Raw genomic sequence first — 25,801 nt, 5'->3', positions numbered from 1 at the left:
TCTACAGAGAATGGTTAGTGTTCAGGAAGTAGAGGTTAAAAAGGGATAGTGAGCAAACAGCAGGAGCTTTCCTTCAAAGTTCCCTTATCTTAATACTTGAAAACGGAAAGGCTATTTGGTCTCTGAATCACCTTTAAGAGCTAAGGTGCTGGACTCTGTGTATTCACAGATGTGGTATCAAAGGGCCTTAACAACTAATGAGAATGCAGAGTATGGTGCTCTGGGTAATAGTGTACTCTGTAGGATCATATATTTGAATACATAATCACTAGGGAGTGAAACTGTTTGAAAGGATTAGAAAGATTAGAAGGTGTGACCCTGTTGGAGTAGGTGTAGCCTTATTGGAAGAAGTGTGTTACTGATGATGGACTTTGAGGTTTCAAAACCCATGCCAAGCCCAGTGTCATTCTCTCTGCCTACAGATCAGCATATAAAACTCTCAGCTACTGCACCACACCTACCCATATGCTGCCATGTTCCCTGCCATGATGATAATGGACTCTGACATTGTAAGCAAGCCCCTAATAAAATGTTTTCTGTCCTAAGAGTTGTTTCATTCATGGTGTCTCTTCACAGCATGAGACGATGACTAAGACAGAGGATATTTTCAAATCTGAGCTGCTAACTATACATATCTATTATAGAGAAAATGAACACATACATGCCTAGCCTTCACACAGCAGGTCTTTTGTAACTAACCTTCAACAGTCAAGGTTTTTTTTTTTTTCAGTGTTCTCCAGCAAGGAAATAGAAAATTATCCAACTCTCAGGAAGGAGAGTGGTGAAAGGTGACATGGCAGCAAACGAGCTGTGTGCATTTTCCAGAGTGAAGGTAGAGCCATAAGCCACCTCACCTCACAGGATGTCCTACAAAATGATCTCGGGGACGCTTTTCACAATGCTCAGCAAGTATCAGTGAGCCCCAACTACCACGCTGACGGAGGGATGATTTTCAAGGTCTTACCTGGCTCTTCTCAGTTTCAGTTTGTCGCAGCTTGTTCCTCATTGCGTCCTCGTTCTCATCTGCTTTAGCTTCTTGCTTCTTCAGTGCCTGGAGTGAAAGCAAATGAGAACAGTATATTATCCCAGAATATGCACAAAGCTAAAGCCACTACTAGGACGCACTGAGGAAAATATTGAGTTGCACAAAATCTACAAATAAATTCCGGCCTGTTCATTCACTCAAGCCCTAGCAACACTTCAGTGAAGATCAAATGCAAACAACTTCCTGATCTTTCTCATCATTTCCATTAGTTTCATCCTTTTCTCCATCTTTGGGAATCTTACTACACAGTTAGAGAGGTTAAATTATTAACCTTCGTCATGGAAACAAAGTTTACTGCACATCAAAGTATCATATTGAAGTTTGTCTTGGTAATCTGCTGTTGTAATGAGACATATGACCAAGGCAATTCAAATTAAAGAAAGCATTGAACTAGGGCTCACTTCCAAAGTTTCAAAGGCTTAGTTCATTATCATAATGGCAGGGAGCATGGTGGTACAGATAGCACTGGAGACATAGCTAAGAGATACACCCTGAAACACAGGCCGAAAGAGAAAGACAATAGGCCTGGGTTGGGTTTTGAAAGTTGAAAGCCCACCCTAGTGACACAGTTCCTCCAACAAGGCCACACCTCCTGATCTTCTAATCCTTTTAGACAGTTCCACTCCCTTGTGAGTAAGCATTTAAATAAATGCACCTTTAAAAGAAAAAAGTGTCTACTGGGAGCATTCTTATTCAAACTACCACTGACGGTTACATAACCTTCTGGATTTAGACATAACACCATAAATTAGTCCCTAGTTTTTCGGATTCATAAAGCACACCATCTATTACGGAGAAACATTCCCCTTGCATCACCATTATGCAGATGACTTATAAAAAAAAAAACCTGCCAGACCATCCAAACTCTACTAGAAAACAGACCCATTCTCATGAAGTTTCCCCTCCTTAGTGATAAAAGAAGCCTATAGAAAATTCTTTCAAAAATTAACCACAAAAATGTTCATCTGGATTTGTTTCTATGTCAAAAAGAAAATTAAACAAGTGGAAAGAACTTAAAACAGACTTTCATAATAAATAGCATTCTGTTCAAATAAGAAAAAAATGACTATTTTAGCACTTATATTCTGCAAGGTATATGCTATACATACTAAGGACATGCAAACTACCTAAAGCCTTTCCCAACAAAGCAACAGGAAATAAGTAAATGTGGTAAAAATGAACTTTGATGTAAATACACTATCATAATCCATTTCATCAGCCTACATATCCAAATACATCTTAAATGTACTTCCTGTATGCCAAGCACTGTTCTGGAAGCTACAAGTGTACACAGGTGTAAAATGCACATGACCACACAACTCAAGCAATGAGTTCCCTTCATCAAGGCTTCTCCTCACACTAATTAGCAAAGTACCATCTAGGCGAAAAGGCAGAGAAGCTTTATCAAATGAGTAGTAGTTTCCTGTAATAGTAAACAACTTCTACAGTGATCAATATATCTAGGAAATCTTCTTATATATGTTAAACACGCTACATATATTTAAAGACCATATTAATCTTCATGATAATAATGTATGTTATAAACTCATTTTAGCATCAGAATATTGGGACATAAAGAACTAAATAATTGCCCAAGGACACTCTCCTAGATAGTGACAGAAAAATTGAAATTCAGCCAACCTGCCATTTAACTACTGAATGGCACAGCCTTCTCCATCAGGAAACAATATCTACCTGACAGGGTTGTGGTACAAACTAGCTGGTATTCATGAAGAGTATAAATTAATGCCTGGCATATAATAAATATGCAATAAAACCAAAAATTATTATTATTTATCTACGGAGAATGATGAAGTATTAATATCATAATGTCTTTCAGATAGCTATCTAATTATTTGGTCATTAATGTAGGACAAATAGAATTTACAACAATATTTAATTCCATATATATAATAGATTCAGTTTTAGATGGTGGAATGTGTTTATAAATTTTTCATGAACAAAATCTCAAAAATCTGAAAATTATTTTTGGCAACCTTACCTTTTTCATGATTTCTTGGTCCCTTCCCCAATCTCTCCCCGCCCCCATCTCTCTCTTTCTGTGTGTGTGTCTGTCTGTCTGTCTGTGTATGTGAGTGTCTCTGTGAGAGAGACATAAAAATGTAAATGAAAGTGATATAAAGTTGTTGCAACATTTTTAAATACTTTTTACTTAAAAGTAAAACAATAATTTCATATCTATATACAATGTATTTTGATTATATCCCTCCACTTTGATCACATCCCTCCCTTCCTATACACTTTTTTCAACATCGCTTCTAGAAAATTCTAAACCATCTCATTCTACAACACCTTTGTTCTAATTTGGACGAATCATTTGTCTTTTTGTTAATACTTCTTCACTGGCTTAAAAACATGATTGGTTTTTAATTGGATGTTTGCACGAAGGGGATGATCAGGAAAGCCTTCTTCAGGTAACTGACAAGTTTCATCCAACTGTAAACAGCTTCCACTTCTGGATTCCAAGTCCTGATTAGGAGCCGCTCCAAATGAGCCTGCAGTGAAGGCTGAGCCAGCCTAGGTGAGGTCATCTGAAGCCACAACATGAAAAGCACAAAGGGAATAAACTAACCTCCAAACGGACAAGACCATCTCAGACACAAGAACCATTCCCTTCCAAAGCCGAGTTCAAAGTCAAACTAAGAAGATGCTGTAACTCTCAGGAGTGACCTTCCAGGGATGCTCAGCACCCCTGGCCTCGGCTTGCAGAGGAAGCAGGAGTCATCGTCAGCTGCTGAGCTTCCCTCTTGACTGAACCTCATGCTTTGAGTTTAATTTCCATAAAAACATAAACTCCCAAAATTCCCCAGTGAAGAAATTTTCCAGTTTACCATCTGGAATTTATCCATTTCTTTCCTTTCCCAGGATTTCCAAAAATTAAATTTGAAAAATTGTAACATTTAAGAAGAGAAAAACAAGAAAGATATGTTAACATTTCCCAAGTGCTTGCTTACTTTAGTGTTTGACCAAATACACTAAAAATACTTACATCTATAGATTTACAAACTTATTTAGATATATTTAAGGACATTTAAAATAATCATTCGAGATTTTATTTACTTCAAAGCAATTCTCATTCATTGGGAGGCGTACATTTCCAAAGAGTTAAGAGAAAGCTGTCACTGCATTAGAGAGAATCTTCAGAAGACAGATGCTGTCTGCCACTCCCATTGTGTTTTTAAGATAGCACTTGGCATATAGTAGGTGGTACAGCGTGCTATTGGCGGCATAAACAAACATTGCTTTATACTCTCTGGCATCACTTTGCACTTGGTAGGTCCTGTACATACTAGAAGCCTTTCCAAGTTTCTCCCACCTCTGTTTTATTTTTAGTTATGTATATCTGTTTGTATCTCTGTCTAGGCATATGCAGAGACCAGAAGAGGGCATCAGATCTCACAGAGTAGAGGCACTTTGCTCATAGATAGGGAAACCAGGAATGGTAAACATGCAGGGTTGTTTCTGCAAAGAGAGAGATGTATAGCCTGTTCCTACCCAGAAGGTAGTGTATGGCCAAGCCACACTGGCTCCCCTAGGCCCCTGTCTTCAGCCTGATCTCAGTCAATCTATAGTGCTGTCCTTCCCCAGACCTTATCATATACATTGTTTACATTGAGTATGCTTCCTTGATCTATAGAACACATCTTTGTGGAAGATGCCTCTTGTGCTTTACAAGAATTTCAGTGCAGCCAGGTCTTACATTTGTTGTACACACAGGATTGAGCTGATTATCACCAGAAAACCTTTTCCCAGATTATGCTGTACATGCCTAAAATAAACTATCCAGTGCCAGACTCTTGAAGTTTAAACCAACAACAACCACTCAGTCGTGCTGAACTGAACTTCCTTCTGGCCTCTCACAGGTTCACCTTCTGCAGGACATGTTGTTCACAGAGACCCTCACAACAGAGCTGGAGGTGAATATGAGCCGCATTACACGAATTCTAGAAACCCAACATTGGACTTAATCACTGAGCCATCTCTCCAGCCCTTCCCCCATCCTGTCTTAATCACTGTATTCTCTCAAGCATCAAGTTATCCACCTTGAGAAACTTTTAACAATGTAGTGATGATGTAAACTGAGTATTTACTTTTGTATTTAAGAGGTGATAACCTTTTCTACTTGTGAGAAATCATTTCTATCTTTCATTTCGGTTAAAAAAAAAGAACTCATTAATTGGTTTTAGTTATCTATTTTGTTTTGGTTTTAAGACAGGGTCTCATATGTAGCCCTGGCTGGTCCTGGAACTCATGGTAACCAGGCTGGCCTCAAACTCAGAGAGCAGCCAGGCTCTGCCTCCAGGGTGCTAGGACTAAACGCTTACACCACCATGCCAGGTCCTTAAGTGGTTTAAAATATTTTCCATTAAAATACTGTTAACTATACAGAAGAATTTCAAAGACAGCTCTGAATTTTTGCATATCCTTCAAAAAGTTTCCTTCTAAACTAATATATAACATACTGTATTAGATTTACCAAAATTGAGATAATCACATCATAGTAGGCTTAAGGGTCTGTCTCCACTAAATGTTCTAATTTTTGTTCCAACAACTGATCCACGCTACCATACTGCACTCAGCTTACTTCTTTCCCTAGACTCAAGGAGCTGGTTAGTTTCTGGTTTTCCCTTGTTTATGATCTCAGGATTTCTTCAGAACACTTGTCAGATATAACTTGGAAGGGGGTGGGGAAAAGAATAGATACCATAGTTACAGTACCTTGTCACTACATCACATTGAAGGGACAACTCATGACTTTGGAAAGGTTACCCTCAGATGGTAGATTTAGGTGATGTTTACCAAGTTTTTTTTTACAATATTTTCATCTCCTCTCCATTCCACACCGTATCTGTTAAAAGTTAGTCTCTGTGGTCATTTGAATAAAAATGGTCCCCATAGGCCCATGGGGAATGGCACCATTAGGAGGTATGGCCTTGGTGTAGGTGTGGTTTTGTTGGAATGGCCTTTGAGGTCTCAGATGCTTGAGCCTGACCCAGTGTGGCACTCTCTCTTCCTGTTGCCTGCTAATCTAGATGCAGAACCCTCAGCTACCTCTCCAGCACTGTGTCTGCTTGCGCCCCGCCATGCTACCAGCCATGATGACAGCAGACTAAATCTCTGAACTATAAGCCACCCCCAGTTAAATGTTTTCCTTTATAAGAGTTGTCATGGCCATAGTATCTCTTCAGAGCAATAGAAACCCTAGGTAGGACAGTCTCCAATCACTCCTATTTCCAAAGGGAAAATTAATCTCCACCACCAATATGAAAATCTCCATCAAGCATGTCTGTTTTCTGAGTTCTATTAGGGCATTCCACCCCCACCCCCACTCCCGGGATTTACTATCTAGTCTCTTCCTTTATATCTCGTCAAGTATGAATGTTGGTCTCTCTGTGGCTTGTGACACTTGGCAGCCTTCTAACCCACCTGAGTTATGCAATCCGCTGCCATATTGGTTATCTACCCTGAGCATCTAAACTCACAAGTACTCCTAGCACCTCAATTTCTCCACTTTGTAAAGAAAGAATTTATCGCTAGCGGGCAATATGGAAAAGTCATCGTGCTCACACGAATGGAGATTCACTGCACTTTACATGTCTCATGATTAATGTAAATGCTTATAATTCCAGCTGGTACTAGATAAGACTCAATGATACTAACTTTAATCAAGTTATAAATTTAAAACTATCTTTTTTATTCAAATTCCCATATGGTAGGTTGGGTTTTTTTAACAAAATGACCTCCATTTCTCTCAAATATATGAGAACATAAAATTATCTTGTATTTCTCCTTCTTTATCCATTCTCGGTTTCAGTGCTTCTGCACAGTTTTCAAAATCAATACAGTTTTCTGTTGCAGTCCACCTACTGTCTAAAACTTTATATTTTAATATCTCTAACAGTCTGAGGACACATAAGACTTAGAGATTTTAGTCAATGGGATCCTGAAATTCTATTGTTTCAGTAAGAAGTTCAAATACGAGGCTCTGAGGAATCATCAGAGCCAAGCACTCTACTGCTCCACCAAGAAATGCCATTGCCACAGAAACAGTTGACCTGAGCTAGTGGTAGCTCACTGACTATGGACTGATAGCTGAGGAACCTGCATAGGACCAAACTGAATGTGGGGGACAGTTGTGTAGCTGGGGAAGTTTGTGGGGCCACTGGCAATGGAACCAGTATTTATCCCTAGTGCATAAACTGGCTTTTTGGAACCTATTCCCTATGGAGGGATACCTTGTTCTGCCTCCAGTGATGTGACAGACCCTGTCAACAAAGTGGGGGGGGGGCAGGTGGGGGAGTGGAAGGACGGGAGGGAGAGGGAACTGGGACTGGTATGCAAAATAAAAAAAAAAAGACTGTTTGAAAAACTAAAATAAAGTAGGTGTGGGGGAAAGAGAAATGCAGTCGCATCCAAACATCATCACGGCTTCCACGGCAGCGGACACAGCAGCACAGGTGCAACGTTCAAGCCTGGACTATTAAAGCAATTCTTCCACTTTATGTAGCCTAGCCTAAAAACACAGGAAAATCTGTACCGTTTAGTCCATATTGAACAACTTCAACTTCTGAAAACAGGTTAACACTAAAAGAGAAACATTTTACAAATGAATAAATCAAAATTATGAGTCATTTCTTTAAGCATTAACCATGAGTGTTAACTCATCTACTTCCTCTAAGCCCACACCAGATTCTGTGTCTATTTATCTGAGACCAGGCAACTCAGAATTACGTTAAAACACTTGGTAAGACGCGGTTATAAAGAAGAGAAAACATCACATGCCGATGAGTGTCTGTAACTGTGTTGTTCTGCCCTTTTAAGCTCGGTTTTCTTAGAGCGGCTTAGCCATAAAGCTGCAGCATCCCCTGTTCCAGAATTCATATTGTCTTTTAGAGTCTTAAGATCACAGGGATACCACGGAGCCTTAATAGAGGGCCCCTGGGGCACATCTAAATCTTTAATAACAACAGTTTTTCTTTCTCCTTGAGTATTTTCATTAAAAGGAAGAACACATTGAATACTGAACTATTACAGTCCTTTAGAGGCCGATGACTCTCAACACTTACTGCTATGTATTTACCAAGAATCTGGCTTTCCCTTTAGTGAGTGGAGAAAAACGGGCATAGAAAATGTGTGCACAAACCCCTGCATCTTTCACAATAAACATGTCTACCAAGTAGTTCTAATACATGACACACTCAAAGATGTGGAACAAACAGAAATTACAAGCTCCTTGAGTCTGCTGCAAATGGACCAGCAAATCTGGTTATAATAATACACTAGATCCTTAGGTAGAGATTGCATGCTAACTCCCCCATGGGCCCGGCCACTGAGATTCTCAGAGAAAGCCATGAACATCACTTGTCCTGAGTCATCCTCAGCAGTGCTACGATGCATACCTCGGGCCACAGGCGAGAACATGGAAATGATTCACTCATAAACCCACGAATCCAAAAACAAAAGAAAAAACGTTACACTCATTTCAAACATGAGTCAGAATCATCATATTGACGGGACAAACCGTCAGGACAAACTGTCAGGTCAAATTGTCAGGTCAAACTTTCCTTTCAATAACAATAAACATATGTCACTGATAAATAGAAAAAAGCTGCTTTTCCTTTATTATATATGAAATGCATGTAAATATGAAATTAAAGTCAGAGAACAAACAGCTTAATCTTTCCAGAACATAATAGAATTATAACCCAAATTATACAACATGATACATAAATTCAAGTTAGAAGTTGACATTTTTGTATATTATAAATGTCAACAACATGTTTGAGGACATTTTTTTAGCCAGACAAAAAGAAATTCTATTAAGGAGAGAGAATTTATGAAACATTATGATAAAGACTGAATTTTTTTAAGAAGGAGACCTGGTGGCTGGCTCTGAAATTCTCTGAAGAAACCTAAATACAACTCCAAAGCACAGAGCAAAGAGACTGAGGCACAGCGGAAGAGAGGCAGTGCAGCACAGCAAGACAGTGCTCCTTGCTTAAATTAATGGAGATTTTAGTTCATCGAGTTCCACGAATTTCCAAAAGCTGTTTTTTCCTAAATCCAGTCAGAGATTGCTTCCCATGAGAACTAGTTCAAATCATGGAAAATCTTAGCCTTTAAGTCCATCCAGTTGAAGATCCTCTGTGCCAACAAAAATCAATGCCCCAAAAAAACAGTTTCTTTCAAAACGAAAAACAATACAATCATATTCGACATCCCTAAACAAACAGTTTCTGACTCAAAATGAGCTAGGTAGTTTTTACTAAAATTGTTAAAAAGCAATTTATTTTATAGCCATGAACAAGGAAAGAAAATTCTGCATTTAAAGCTATGACTAAAGCAAACACAATCCCTGCCTGCTAAGAGGAACTGCCTGAGGGAAATTCCAAGGGATCCAGTGTGCTTGCCACAGTGACACCCTTGTCATCTGTGAGCCACCAATGTAAAGGATGAGTGCTGGAAGTCCTGAGAGCTGCTGGCGGTGGTGCAGGCCTTTACCCTCAGCACCTGGGAGGCAGAGGCAGGCGGATCTCTGTGAGTTGGAGGCCAGCCTGGTCTACAAGAGTTAGTTCAGGACTGTTTACCCGTGGGCCTGCCTGATGTGAGTGGCAAGGACGTGAGTGATAAGGCACAGTATTCTTGGCTTTTAATGGTCATGGCCGGCGCTAGTTCACGTGGTTAAGTGGAAGCCGTTGGAAGAAAGGCATCATCTGATAGTAATTATAATCTTTAGCCTGAAAGATATCTAAGACTTTCAAACACAGAGCCCTAAGTTTTTTCTAGGCACAGGTCTCGGTGGCATCTGTTTATCTCTTCTCTCATGGTGAGGGGCTTACTGTGCTGGGGAACCAAGAGCTCTCAGGGGAATACAGTAGTAGAACACAGCAAACTTACTCTCACCCACTTTCTCTAAGGAAACTTAAGACACCTCTCAGCCCTAGGCAGAATGCATTAGTGGAGTCGGTCACTGTTTGTGACACCTGGAGCCAATGAGACCAAAAGGTTATGGGTTCCAACACTGTAAGTGCCAGTTTACTTTGCTGTGCCCCACAACCATAACCTTTACCCCTAAACCTTAGCCAAAGGCCACATGGAAGACGAGGCCAGAGATCCGGTGAGTCAGCAGAACTCCACTACCATGACTATGAAAATAATTCAACACTGAAAACCCTCCTGACCAGGGCGGGACTTCTGCCTTCAAATTTCTAAATTTGCCAATCTAAAAAATACAAATAAATAAATAGATAAAACGCTTGATTAATGCTTAAGAAGTTGGTGTGCTGAAATGTCATGTAAGTCTTTTAATGTCTTTAATTCAAAAACAACAGTGGTAATAAGCATTATTCCCTGAAAGGCCACTGTTTTTACTGGAACAGATTGTATTTTTATGCAATCTTTTACTTAATAAAAAAACTTGCAAGGAGAGTTAAATGTGAGCCCTATAAGTGGACTTTCCAGGATTTCCTTCAGAATCAAAAGGCAAAAGGCTCTTAGCAAAGGGTCTGTTTTCATCTGGGGAGTTTCCTCTCAACAAAAGACCGGTGGTTTTCTTAGAAACCCAGAGCGATGTGGTACTCAGACTCTGGGCAGGTCTGCTGAGCCAGAGCTGTTGACAAACAGGAGATCAGAGATGATTGTGGAAATTTAGATTAGAACTTCTCAAGGTTTATCTGCCTTTGAACAGAAAAGCCTGTAAACATACGACATCTTTCATTGTTCAGAGTTAGAGAATGTTATTTTATTCCTTTCAGCTTGGGGATTTTTGGTTTTTACTACTTTCTAATAAAAATAAAAGAGAACCAAGTGGATGAATAAAGCTATCTGCAACGGAGTGCTTTTTGTTTGCACAATATTATGCACTCAGTAGTTGCCCAATAAATATTAATTGATAATGATGGGAAAGGATTTTATAAACAGATGGCCTAGCAAAAATTCACTGAAAGATGTAGACAGAAACAATGCCCCTTTTTAAGAAAAGCGTAATTCAGAGATTTCACAAAGCCTGCTTACACAGAAAATCACAGGCTATGGTCAGGCAGTTGTTCAGTCAACAAGGGCATCATCACAAAGTCAGCAACACTGAACACTTATCCACGTATGGTTCTGCACAAAGGGACACAGCAGGAGTATAATATAATTTATAATGAAAAGGGAGGCAGGAGGGAATAGGAGCCAATAGCAAAAACCACACGATTTAACCAGTACATTGAGATCTAGTAATGCGTGGTATGAGCACGAAGTATTTCAGCCCTGAACCAAACTCACGGTAGCAGTAAGAGTGAGCATCCATAATGTTAACTTTCAACACTTCCACACAAAATCGGGGCCGGCGGAGAGTGGGGGGACACATTACCAGAATATCTACATATGCTGAAAGAAAAGGTCACTTAAGGTAAAGAGTGAGGCCATAATAAAGAGAATTGAAATGCTTCAAAATCCTAAAGATATGAATAATCAGAAGAGTGATCAGATCCTATAAAACAGTAATTCCTAACAGAGTAGGAAGGAGGAGGAAGCTACAAGAAAACTAATCCACCTTAGAAGAATTTCTAAACACGCACATACACACACACACACACACACACACACACACACACAAGCATACTTTCCAAACTACTTAAAAAGTATAAACTAATATAGTCTATAGAATTGTAGAGAAAGGCAGTTGAAATGAGGAAGCAGGGGGTGCAGAAAGTGCACTGCAAGCATTTAATAACTAATAGATTACATAATTTTTTTAAAAAAAGTGAAAAGTTAGCTGGCAGTGGTGGCACATGCCTTTAATCCTTAAACATGGGAGGCAGGCAGAGTGAGTTCCAGGATGCCAGGGTTACACAGAGAAACCCTGTCTCAGAAACAAAACAAAACAAAAAAAAAAAAAAAAAAAAAAAAAAAACTGGAAGTCAAGAAGACTGGACATAAGTGTGGCTTACATAAAAAAAGAGGTGATGGGTATTTGGGACAGCTTACAGCAGACACCATCTCAGCAAAGTGCAATGGCCTTTCGAAGTAATCCAAAAGTTAACAGTGGTAACAGGGAGCACAGTGGCTGCTTCTATGCTGCACAAGAGGTTCTAACTTCAACTTGTGTCTCACCATTATGAAATACTAGGTCTGTATCAGTGGGACATTTTAATATAAGCAGCATTTCCCAGGGTTCGAGTGCCTTGAAAGACTGTCTACGATGTTTCTGAACTGCTAAGCTTCCCTGGATGGAAATAAAAACCCATTACCAAGTTGATTCCAGAGTTTTCAAAATCATTTCCAGTTTTGTTCCCAAAACCTCTGGGGGGACTGTTTTACACTGAAAAAAAAGTTAGAATGGTTTTACTGTCATCAGACACAATCAAAACCCACAAGAGTCCACAAGCTGAACACAGAGATGGGACACAGGGGGAAACCAAGAAAAACCTAAGGAAGAAGCCTACAGAACAAACATATCTTGGACCAGCATCTTACAAGCTGTGCATGGGGTGTTCAAATCCCTTTGCAAAGCAAACCCCATAATAGTTGATCACTATTTTCCATTCATTTCCTTTTCATCAGCATACAGATATGGATGAGTCTCATGTCCTTTTCAAAGACCAGCATTTGCTGCCTCTTTGCCAAAAAATAATAATAATAAAATCCATCCATAACAAACACAGACAAGCAAGAAAATCAATTAACATGATGTAAAATGATAAGAGAAAGAGCAGTGGTGTGAACCAAAAGCATGTCAGTCAGAGTTTAAGTACTTCAGCCATGGATTGAGAAAGCGCTCGACATGTTAGCAAGTAAGCAGAGAGGCAAAAATCACACTCAGAAAAACATTTCCCCACTGACAGGAAAACACTAAGCCTCAGCAACACTATAGCTTCTCAAGCACAAACTTGCCCATGAAGGGCCTAAAAGGGTAACATTCCCCACCCCAGGGTTTTCTAGAGTCCATGCATATCTGGAAGTATTGTCTTACAGTATCTATGAAGAGTCCCCACAGGCAAGACAGCCTCTTAGGTAACCAGAAACCCACGGCTGCCAGCACGGTACCTGCCACATAGCACACAGCAGCGCTCGCCAAACGAACATCTGGCTAGGCAGTGTTGTGAGGACGCAGAGTACAGCACCATTCTTTCTGCCACGCATTCAGCAAATACCTAGCATGGTCTTAGTATTTCTCAGGCTCACCTTCAAGGGCTATGTCCCGGTTAGGGGACAGACAGATAACCGATAATGGAAGATATTGGTAAAGAAAAAAGAAATAAATGTAACAAACTCAGAAGGAAAGGAGGGCCTCTTTCTTTGATAGTTAATAAAGGTTTTCTGAACTAGAGTTCTAAAGACCAGGAGGGCACATGGCAGGCAGCTGTTTCAGAAATCAACCTGCCTCTGAAAACAGGAAGCACAAATGTCCAAATGCAGGAAGTACAGAGCGTGCCCACAGGATGGCAAGAAGGCCAGTATAACAGAGATGCATCTGTATTTCCTTTGAGTACAGGGTCATAGTGCATGCTTGGACATCAGAGAACAACTTGCAAAATCTTTCTCTGCTTCCACTATTTCAGTTCAGGGGATCAAGCTCAGGTAATCCCCCTGTGCACCAAGCTCCTGTACCACTGAGCCATTCTGATGGCCCAAGGTCCCCGTAACTGGCCTACGGTTAACAGGAGCGACAACGACAGAAAACTGCAGTGAGAAGAAATCAGGGACCAGGTCCCAGGGGCTAGTAGTGGAAGACTTTTAGATTTGTTCCACCTGTGACAATAGAAGAATGTGACATTACTTGATCGCCAGGCAGGTGACACAGAAATGAGACCTGGGGTCAAGGGCGACTCTACTTGCACAAGCAGAAGACGACGACAGCAGAGACAGCAGTCCGCAGGAATTGCAAGCATAGAAAGCGCCAATTTTCACAAATATTTTTAAATCAGAGTTGACGAGGTGTGAAGAATGAGGGAAAGGCAGGCGGCAGAGACAACAGAAAAACAGAGTTCTCAACACTTAAACGTACAATTATTTGTCATCATGATGATTAGCCATCATTTTTAGAAGATGCGTAATCTATTTCTTTGGATGAAAAACATAAGAGGATAAGACCTAACCCTTCTGGAAGTTTTTGGGTCACGGAGGCAAAAACAGGAAAGAAGGCTGCAGGCCTTGGTCCGTGCTCACTGACTGTGGCTGTGCGAGTAACAGTAGTATGACGTGACCCTATCCGAGCAGACGGCGGCCAGGGAGGCATGCAGAGAGCTCGTGCTCAGGTCACAGCCCTAAGCCTATGCTCTTCCTGCCATCCTAGGTCGTCAATTGAACCAAGAACATCACAGCTCTGAACACAGCTCAAAAACTTCCCCACAAAAAGACAACTGAGTTCTAGAAATAAGATGTTCCTCCCCTCGTGTGCAATAATTAGCACCTGTTTTAGTATACAAAAAAAAAAGAATTCAGGAATCTAAATAATATAAATGAATTAAATGCAGTAAGCAATAAACCATACCTGCTTATCTAGAAAATCAAGATTAGCTTAAGGAAAACTTGACAGTACTAATTACTCCAGCGGAGGTGAACAAACAACGGGGCAAGAGGCCACTGAGAGAAAGAAAAAGCATCAAACAAAGGCTTGAAGAAAAGGAAATTCTAGAAAATAAGTGTTTTTAAGATCCGTACTCAGAAACAGGAAAAGTGGAAAGGAATAAAAACTATATAAATTAATTCTCACATAACAACAGCCTCTGCTTTTCTGTTTCTAACCAGATCTCTTCCTAGAGAAAGGGAGGAAGAAGGAAAAAGCGGGAGGCAAGCCTGGATGCAGAGCATGAAAGATGCGGCAACGAGCCAGCAGGTGTCCATGTGCACAAACGAGGTGTCACTTAATTCTTCAACAATGGGAAACAATATAGTTTAACATTTAAACTTAAAAAGGCAAATAGTTATATCGCTTTTAGTTGCGAGACTTATGTCAGTTTCCAGAAACACTAAGAGCTGGGATATATATTCTGTAAGGAATCCATCTTAAACACAGAACTTGAAGGAACAATGCGTACCAGTTAATCACTGATGGTTCAATACTGACGCCTAGTGGTCAAAAAATACAATAATTCTTTCACAAGCAGTTATCCTACCATTTTTATCAAATTTGAAACACTGAATACAAACTACATGAAAATTTTTAATTGAAACATTCGAGGAAAAAAACATTCAAGAAAAGAACTGCATCCAGAGTTCCTTACTTTTATATTTGAAAGAGAAGAACTGCATCCAGAGTTCCTTAATTTTGTATTTGAAAGAAAAGAACTGCATCCAGGGTTCCTTACTTTTGTATTTGAAAGAGAAGAACTGCATCCAGAGTTCCTTAATTTTGTATTTGAAAGAGAAGAACTGCATCCAGGGTTCCTTACTTTCGTATTTGAGAGCCCAGCACGGTGGGCTCAGACTTAACAACCCCAGCACTCAGGAGCCTAAGGCCAATTCCAGATCAACCTCACTACTGTTTTCTGTGCATTATCTGGACAGCGTTCCAATGTAGAAGCCACTCAGGATCTTTTGTTGAACTATAAAAGAGACAATTCTGTGTCATATTATCTACAACCTCAAAACCAAATGCCCTTCCAGAAATACTATGTCCAAGAGGTCTTACTCTTAGACTCCATATATCTGGGGTAGCTCCATTCTAAACTTTTTAACACTGTTAAATACTAAATTGGCACATGATTCTTGGGAGAGCACGGGGCTTCAGACAGTGTCTTTAAGTTTTCAACCTAATGTCAGGCCTGTTATGTGAAAATGTTCTTCATATAATATTAAATTGTGTTTAAGTGTGCTTGCAGGGACCCAGCTCTGCCCTTTGGACCATCTCGTATCAAAGCTCCAGGAAGCAGAGCTCACCTTTGTTGTTTCTGGAAAAGCCTTTACGTGGAGACCGTCTTCCCCAAACGTGTTAGGGCAGCAAGGATTTTACATCCAGAACTGCACTCCTCTGACCAGGGGCTGCTGGCAGCACCACTGTGTACTTCACTGCTGACCCAGCACTGCGCGTCCCAGGACCAGGGTGGACAGGCAACCTGGTCCCTGCAAAGGAGATGACATGCTAGGGAAGAAGACACAGGGCCGCAGAAGTAAGAAAACAACAATTACGGGTTGTGTTCGTGCTGTCGAAATCCATACGCCATGATAAGCAACAGTGTGACCCTGGAGGGCCGTGTGAGACAGAGAAGAAGGGTAGAAAGTCCTATCTGCTGGTGGCAATAAAGTTATGTTAAGCTCAACTGGAATAAAAAAAATGTTCCAATAAAACAGAAGAAAGCACTCTGGCTAGGACAGCTTTGCGGAGTGACATATGTAAGTAGATGTGCTTAAATTTTTAGAATAAGGCTGGCGAGATGGCTCAGTCAGTTAAGTGCTCACACAAGCATAAGGACATAAATTCAGTCCCTTACAACACTCAGAAGAAGGCTGAGTTCAGCAGTACATGCCTGAAATAGAGGGAGGCACCAACACGAGGATTCCTGGAGCTTGCTAACTGATCTGTATCCTGAATGGGTGAGCTGAGTTCTCAAAGAAATCCTATCTCAAAACCTAAGGTGAATAGTGACGGATGATACCTGAGGTTGACCTCTGCCCTCCACATACATACCCATGTGCCAGCATACCTATCTGCACACACACACACACACACACACACACACACACGCATACACACATACAGGTATACATATAAAATGTACAGTATACATCAAAAGCAGACACATAATCTAAAACTACAAAGTCAATACAAAGTATAAAACAATCCAATAGAAAACAGTAACAAGAATAAGAGGATAGATGACAATATTTCCAAAATAAGGCTAAACTTACCTAATGAGGTTGCTTTAAGTCCAGTAACAAGGTACTTATGAAGAAAATGAGCAGATGGACTAAACTAGAGGGAAAATTACACAGATACAGAAACCTTCACAGCACGAGTATAAAGCTCACTATGGGTCGAGCATGGTGACCCCCACTCACCCAGCTCTCACTCAGGAGGCATAAGAACTAGAAGGCAGATCTCTGTGAATTCTACATAGCAAGTTCCAGACCAGCCAGGGCTATACAGTGAGACCCTGCCTAAAAACAAAACAATGATGATGATGATGATGATAAAGCTGGGTGATGGTGGCACACGCCTTTAATCCCAGCACTCCGGAGGCAGAGGCAGGCTGATCTCTGGGAGTTCGAGGCCAGCCTGATCTACAAGAGCTAGTTCCGGGACAGGCACCAAAGCTACAGAGAAATCCTGTCTCGAAAATAATAATAATAATAACAACAATAATAATACAACCCATCACTATGCAAGTTTTTAAAAACAACTGACCAGGAGACTAAAATACTCAAGAAACCACAGATAACAATTAGAAAAACCAAAATTGACAAAAATCACAGGGAGAAATTGAGCCTGATATATTGAACAGAAAGACCAAAGACTAGAACAAAACTGACAATGAGACTTACAGAATCTACTTAAGTATCTACATCCCATATAGGTTCACACATAAAATGCTGGGCCCAAGGAAGCCAGAAAATCAGGTGATGGTTTTATAAGGATTCTGGAGTCCTTACAAAAACAACATGGAACAAGGTCAAAATGGAAGTATCACTAAATTTCAAAAAATCAAAATTAAAAAAAAAGAGTTTAAAAACCATAGCTGGGCTGTAATAGCTCATGCCTTTAACCCCAGCACTTGGGAGGCAGGAGGATTTCTTAGAGTTCGAAGTCAGGCTGGTCTACAGAGCAAAGGCTTTCAAAAGAAAGCATCCTCAGAGAATAGTACATCACAACATATGCTCGTTTGGTGATGTTTAAAGTTTTGACTTTTTTTTTAAAGCATTTAATGTGCAAGAATAAAACATAAAATGGAAAACTCTTAATAAAAAGTCAGAGAGAAGATGCTAAAACAATAGACAAAGTAAAATAAAATATAATAATAGAGGAAAAAGCACCAAAGAGAAAGACAAAGAAACCATATACATACAAAACACCTGTAAGGTAAAAAAAAAAAAAAAAAAAAAAAAAAAAAGGTCCTGACAAAGCATTATGAGACAAAGAACCTCCAAACACTAAATTTGTTTTGTGTTGGCCATCTACTGCTAGGCACAGAGCCTGACATGAAGTGTGGTTTACATACCCAGTAACACTCCATTGGACAAAACTAATTTATTTTTTGCAAGTGGTTATCAATTGGAGATAGTTTCTAAATTAGAGTCTTAGTTAGGGTTTCTATTGCTGTGAAGAGATACCATGACTACAGCAACTCTTAACAAAGGAAAACATTTAATTGGGAGGCTTACAGTTCAGAGGGTTAGTCCATTATCATCATGGTGGGACATGACATCATGCCAGCAGACATGGTGCTGGAGAAGGAGCTGAGATTCTACATCTTGATCGAAAGGCAACAGGAAATGAACTGAGATACTCAGCATAGCTTGAGCATATATGAGTCACCAAAGTCTGCCTCCACAGTAATACACCTCCTCCAACAAAGCCTTACCCACTCCAAAGAGCCACATTTTGAATAGTGCCATTCCCTTGGATCTTATTGGTGCAATTATATTCAAACTACCACAGTTAGGGATGGGGGCTTATGTCCACTTCCCCTCTCAGCGCTGGGACCCCATTTAGGTTACACCTGTGCAAGCCCTGTGCATACTGTTATAATAGCTTTGAGTTCATATGTTCATCAGTCCTGTTGTGTCTACATAGTCTCATTTCCTTGGTGTCCTCCATCCCTTCTGGCTCTTATAATCTTTCTACATCTTCTTTTGCAGAGTTCTCTGAACCTCTGAGGGGATTTTTTTTGAAGAGATACCTTGTAGGACTGAGTGTTCCAAGGTCTCTACTCTCTGCACACTCTCCAGCTGTGGCCCTCTGTATTTGTTCCCATCTATTGCGGAGGCAGCTTCTCTGATGATGGCTAAGGAAGATACTGATCTATGAGTATAGTGGAATGTCATTAGGAGTAAATTTTTTGCTACATTTCTTTAGCAGAACAGTAGTATTTGGTTGTCCCTACATCAGTGGCCCATCTAGTCTCAGGTTCATGGTCCTCTGAGCAGTGTTGGGTATTGTCACGGCCACCCTCTGGCTGCAAGGATGACGCGACCACCGGAGCTCTTCTCACTGCAGTTTATTCCAGGACTTTACAATTCTCTCTCTTTTTCCTTCCCCTCTCTCTCCTTCCTCTCTCCTCTTTCTCCGGGCAAACCTCTCCCAGCCCTTAAGTAGGCATGGGCTGCCAACCCCGAACTGCCAGGTGGGCACTGCCCATAGGTTGACGCACATGCAGGCAGCTGATAATCATTGCGTGATCACAGCATAGGTCAGGCCTTAGCCATCTCAGGAGTTGATTATACATCTCCATCAGGTGTGACACCACGCAGCTCGCTACAGGGTATGAGTTCCATCTCATGGCATGAACCTTAAAGACCATCAGATATTGGTTGGTTATTCCCAAACAAGCTTTGAACCACTATTGCACCAGCATATCTGACAGGCAAGTCACCATTGTAGATGGAAGGTTCAGTAGCTGGGTTGGTGTTTGTTTCTCTTCAGAATTCAGAGTACATCCTAGTATTAGGAACCCTAGTTAGTAGGGGTGGAAGGCTCTACCTAATATCCAGGTAAGCACCAGCTCAACTTCTCAGAGTACAATACAGGAGTGTCTTCAGCAACAGGGCCTTACCATCAGTTTGTAGACAGCAATCCCCTGGGTTGTTTGAGGGTTTCTATGAGGCCCCTCAGCCAACAACTCATTGATGTTATGCATTCTCAGCTATGGATATTTCATTTGGTGATGAGAGATGTCTAGTTGGGGCTCCATCTCTCCAAATCTTTATTTGGTGATTTCATTTAGATTTCTTTCATATATGTATATATTCTAAGAAGCTTCTACTATATTAGTTTTCCACGCAACCCCTCAAATGGTCCTTAGTTTTAGCTGGTCTGTTCCCTCTTCACTCCCCCTCCCCATTTGATCCTCTGTTCCAGGCCCATCACCCACACCCACACCCTCATTCATTCATAACTCTTCTATTTCCTCTTCCTTAGGCAATCCAAACCTCCCTTAGTCACTTGCTGTCTGCCTAACATCTGGGGATATACATACTGTAGCCTGTAATCAAAGACATTACACCCATATATAAGAAAACACTGGCTTCCCTCACTCGGGATGATTTGTTTTTCTAGCTCCATCTACTTACCTGAGTAATATTCCATTGTGTAAAGGCACAACATTTTCTTTACCCATTCGTTCACTGACGGACATCCAATCTATTTTAAATTTCTGGCCATTCTGAATAGAACAGCCATGAACAAGGCTGAGCAAGTGTCTCTGTAGTAGAAGGAAACATCCTTCCAGTATATGTGCAAGAGTGATATAGCTAGATCTTGAAGTAAATCTATCCCCAACTTCCTGAGGAACTACCGCTGATATACATAGTGATTGTACAAGTTTACACTAGCACCAGTAATGATGAGTGTTCCCCTTCGCCCACATCCTGGCCAGCATGTGATGGCATTTGTTTTATTGATCTTGGCCAGTCTGACTGGTATAAGAGGAAATATCAAAGTAATTTTGATTCCCATTTCCTGCTGACTAACAGTACTGAACATTTCTTTAAATATTTCTCAGTTTGCTCTTTTGAGAATTCTCTGTTTAAAGCTGTGCCCCATTTTTAACTGGGTTGTTTGCTTTTTTGATGTCCATTTTTTAAGTTCTTTATATATTTCAAATATTAGCCCACTATAGGGTGTGTAGTTGGTAAAAAAATCTTTTTCCATTCTGTAGCCTGTTGCTTTGTCTGAATCATGCTGTCATTGCTATGCAGAAGTTTTTCAGTCTAGTGAGGTTCCAATTATTGATTGTTGATCTTAGTGAGTATACTAACAAGTGTTCTGTTCAGAAAGCTTTTTCCTGTGCCCATGAGTTCAAGTCTATGTCCCACTTTCTCTTCTATCAGGTTCAGGGGCCTAGCCTTCTGCTGAGGTCCTTGATCAATCAGAAGTTGAATTCTGTGCAGGGTGGCAAGTATGGAGATAACCTTGCATCTTAAAATCAGGGAAGGTAGCACAAAGAAAATGCTATGAACTGATCACAGCAATAAATGTAAATGTAAAAATGCTATAAAAACCAGCTGATGTCGGAGTGTCATATATCAATCTGTTGATTTCATTAATTAATAAAGAAACTGTGTGGCCTGATAGGTTAGAACATAGGTGGGTGGAATAAACAGAACAGAATGCTGGGAGGAAGAGGAAGTGAGGCAGATGCCATGACTCTCCAGGGCAGACGCGATAAAGCTCCGACCCAGGATGGACATAGGCTAGATTCTTCCTGGTAAGTGCACCTCGTGGTGCTACACACATTAATAGAAATGGGCCAAGCAGTGTTTATATGAATACAGTTTGTGTGTTGTTATTTCGGGGCATAAACTAGCCAGGCGGCCCGGAGCTGGGTGACAGGAACGCAGCCAGCCACAGCTCCTTCTACAACCAGCAAATTAATTCAGCAGTGTGTAAATACAACATATGATTAACAAAGTTCTCAGCTATTTAAGTCAAGCTCAACAACTACTGATCACCAGCAATTCTAAAAACAATCAAATGAAAATGTCATAAAATAAAACAAAGTAGCGGGCGTTCTACATCTGTCATGACTAATTATGATTTTAAATGAAAATAAGAAATCAAAAGACACAAGAATTCTCATGTCAAATAAAAAACAAAGAGAAATGTTTATGTGATGAGTGGCTGTTTCAAACCTAGGAGCAGATACTAGACAAGGACACACTTCTGAAACACATCAAGAAGAATAAGATCACAACCCACGCTGACTGTGATTCTATTCCATGTTGCCCCTCAGGTTCTACCCACAGAAGGAGACCAACTTGGGAGTGGGGAGGGGGGATAAAAGGATAATTAAAAACCAGTCCATCGTGCCTTCAAGGCTGCTGAATATAAAAGTCACTTACAAACCAGCTACTCGTCTGTAAACTTTACATAACTAGTTAGATATAATGAAAGGAAGCATCTCATTCCCACCAAGAAAAAAAAATCCTAGGGAATCAAGGAGTAATTTTAAGGTGCATAGGAAACTCAAATTAACAATTTTTGCAAAATATTGCTGAAAAACATTATAAAAGACCTTCCATTCAAATTAGTGTATATATTTAATATAATTATGATCAAAATGCCAAAGGGTTTTTCATAGAACATAATGAAGGATCTTCATTTTCATTTTTTATAATGTCATAATAAGAGCAATGATGATTAAGACAGAATGATACTGGAATAGCAATAAGCAAACAGATCAATTGTGAGACAGAAAGGGGAAAACTGATACATAATAGGCACGGTGTTCGATTAGTGCAGAAAAAAACAAGTGCTCAAACAATACACTTAGGCAGCTAATAGTCATAGAAAAATAACACAAGTTCTTTCTCCACTTTATAAAAAAACTTTCAGGAAACTCAAGTAGTCCAATAATTTTACATAAGTAAAATAAAACAAAGCTCTACAAAAGCACCAATGCACAGCCAACAAATGTGCAAAAACCTGTGCAGACTCACTAGTGAGGAAAGAGTGGAGACACAGAACGGACTCAACACTTGACAGTCAGGCCTCCTGCGTCCCCAAGCTGAACTGCTCTTCCCAAGGTTTCACCTCACTGGATGTAGCACAAATTCTAATTGGTCTAATAATAAAAACCCAGAGTCAGATATAGGAGTTAATGCTGAAGATCAAAGAAGCAGAGAGGCCAGCCACTAGAGTTCATACCTCTACTGATGCTCAGACCAAAGGGGCCATCTGGTCTCTATGAATCCTCTCTATGAAACCTCAGACTGCCTCTTAGACAGAATCCTCAGACTCATCTGAGTCCTCCCTCCATGCATTCCTTTCTCTGCCCAGTCATATCACTCCTGTCTCCACCTCCCTAGTGCTGGGTTAAAGGTGTGAGCCACCGCTGCTTAGCTCTGTTTCTCTTTTAGACTGATTCAATCTTGTGTTGCCCAGGGTGGCCCTGAACTCACAGAGATCCATCTGCCTCTATCTCCCACATGCTGGAATTAAAGTGTGTGCCACCACTGCCTGGCCTCTATCTGGTACATTAGGCCTGCTCCTTGGAGCTCCAGTGGAAAATTACTTTCAACCTCCAACCCCCAGGATGTTTTTAGTGAGTTCTCCTAATTTCTAGTGGCTTAGCTCTGCACTCTGATCTTCAGGCAAGCTTTGTTAGTTCACAAACAAAATATCACTACATTTTCCAGTTTGCTTGCTCTGTTTCCTGTTTGCAGTAGAAACTCTCTCTCTTAGCTTCCTGTTCAGGCAAATGCTGCCATGCCTTCTCTGCCATTATGGACCCTCCCTCTGAAACCGTACGCCCAAATAAACTCTTTCTTCCACTAGTCATTTTGGGCCATAGTACTTTAAGCACACCAACAAAAGTAGCTCATATAACATTACCCAAAATTTAAAAGGATACACAGAGAGATGACCTCACAAACTATAACCAACAAGCCATCCCAATGGGACTTCCCTGGCTGTTCTGATGCAGGAACCCAAAGCCTCTGAAACACCTTACTCCTGCAAGAAAGCCTGCCATCCCCATGCTGCAACAGGGGTGACTATGTTCAAACAGGAAATGAAATCCCGGAGCTTATGGCAACAGAAAGAAGGTAAATAATTCCATAGGAAGGAGACTGACTTGGCTTCCACCAATTTCCAGTGGCTAAGACTGCTTTTCATTACATGCAGAGAGGCGAAAGTCCCTGGACTTCATCTATCCTTCAGAAGTATCTGGTACATTAGGCCTGCTCCTTGGAGCTCCAGTTGAAAATGACTTTCAACCTCCAACCCCCAGGATGTTTTTAGTGAGTTCTCCTAATTTCTTAGCAACTTTTAAGAGTTATAATTTTTCACTCTTTGAAATATATATTTTTAAAAGGTAAAAGACTATAATGGCTAAAAAGTCCAGGTGCTCTTACCCACTAAAGTCAGACACAAACACACCAGCGACTATTACCATTTAATACAGGAATTTCCATAAGCATTTTCGAATATGAAAAAGAAAGCAAAGCCTCCTTCTTAAACATGACCTTTCCAGAGCACTCTAAGCGATTTAACTTGGGAACAGAAAAAAGCCCAAATTAATCTTTTCCAGTTTCCAATGCTGTTTATAAGCCACAAGCACCTTTTAAAAACGTATAGGTCACTGCTTACATTAAAGTGACAAAATACGAAATTAAAGTTTTCTTATCAAGTGATCCCCTATTGTACTGTCAGAGATGCAATCCACACCACAGCCAGCTCCAGCTCTGAGCCAATAGATAATTGCAACGCACATACTCGGGCTTTGGCTTCCCGAGAACTGGGGTGGGAAGCAATCTTCCTCTCCCCTTTCTTTGTAATTCTGTGCATTCTGCAAAGAGAGGAAAATAAGTGTGGAAATTTTCTCTAATTTCCTCCTGCAAAAAAGAACAATTGTCACTTCAGTACTATTCTTATGCTTACCAGATGCAATTCGCTTTCAGAACAAATGTATAAAAATCAAGATTAAATAAGGGAGGGTGCTACCCACATGCTCCATCTAATTATTCAGCAAAGCATCCTCTAAGCGATTACCAGGTACAGGGGCATGCCTGCTTTGGAGAAATGGAGAAAAAAAAAACGAAATTTTTTTATAAGCAAAAGAAATGTTTTCTTTCAGCTTACACTACACTTTCTGGGTAGAATCTTTTTTCCTAGTTTGAATTGGCAGCGTCTACTAATATTTGAAAAAAGTCGCCAGTTGATCAAGGTCAAAAATTGTAACCACATATATTTTTGAAATTTTTAGGGAAAAGCATTTTAAAGGAGATAAAAATCCTGATTTGTTTTGATTCTTTGCTTTTCTTGATCTTGTCATTTTTATACTTTGTAGATATATTAAATACTGAAAAGGAATTTCAATAAAATAATCCTCAATGACAGGGAATAAATATAATCCAAGTAACAAAATGAGACTCTCCACTAAGGTGGACAGAAGGACAGACAGGGAGGGAGTGAGGGCGGCAGAAAGGTACGGACAGAGGCAGGTACAGAAGACCCCGGCCACAGAATCCCACGCACACAGCCATCAACGGCAGAGCTGCGGCTCTGGATCACTATGTGACACCACCTACAGTAAGAACTGTTACACAGAAAACCAACAACACCTCCCCAATTAATGGGTAAAATATGATTATTTTTTTTTCAAATCTCCTCATAACAATGAGAAATGAGGAATAGCAGTGATGTAGTGAAGCAGCCGGACAGACAACCTGAGTCTAGTGCACAGCTGTCACTAGCACGTGACTTCTCATGTGGTGTTCTGTAAAGCACCCAGTACGAGGGTTCCCTGCCAAGAATTCAAAAACCCCAAAATCAAAAGCAAAAATGGTGCTGCAGGAATCAACCAACACTATGCGGCCTGGGTTTCCACCCTGGACAAGGAAGAGCGTGATTAGCAAACCTGCATGAGATCTGCTGTTCGGTCATAGCACTCTATAGTGTTAAACCCATCGCTGCAATCACTGTCCTGGGACTACAGAAGAAAGCACACGAGATAAATAATACAGATATTTACAGTAAGGATGGAGCATAGTCAGGAGGAACAAAAGTTGCTGGTAAGCCCAAACGTGCGAGAACTGGAAGAAGGGCCGCCTGCTGAAGGGGAGCAGGCTCAACACGGACAATCAGAAACC

The 25,801-nt window shown here is 40.5% G+C and overlaps 1 protein-coding gene across 3 annotated transcripts in view; it reads right to left on the bottom strand.

Annotated features, from left to right (window-relative positions):
• Positions 1–25,801, bottom strand: part of Cep128 (centrosomal protein 128) — a 340,975-nt gene that overhangs the window by 260,900 nt on the left and 54,274 nt on the right. For all 3 annotated transcript variants that reach the window (XM_050152396.1, XM_050152395.1, XM_050152394.1), the window contains one exon: positions 965–1,051. In XM_050152396.1, the coding sequence (XP_050008353.1) occupies positions 965–1,051 (87 nt within the window). The remainder of the gene's footprint in view (positions 1–964; positions 1,052–25,801) is intronic.

Source organism: Alexandromys fortis, unplaced genomic scaffold, assembly GCF_014885135.2.
Source record: "Alexandromys fortis isolate MF-2015 unplaced genomic scaffold, M_Fortis_MF-2015_v1.1 scaffold_47, whole genome shotgun sequence".
In the NCBI taxonomy this organism is placed as follows: Eukaryota; Metazoa; Chordata; class Mammalia; order Rodentia; family Cricetidae; genus Alexandromys; species Alexandromys fortis.
Note: the sequence above shows the minus strand (reverse complement) of the source record. Positions and strands in the feature narration are given on the sequence as shown.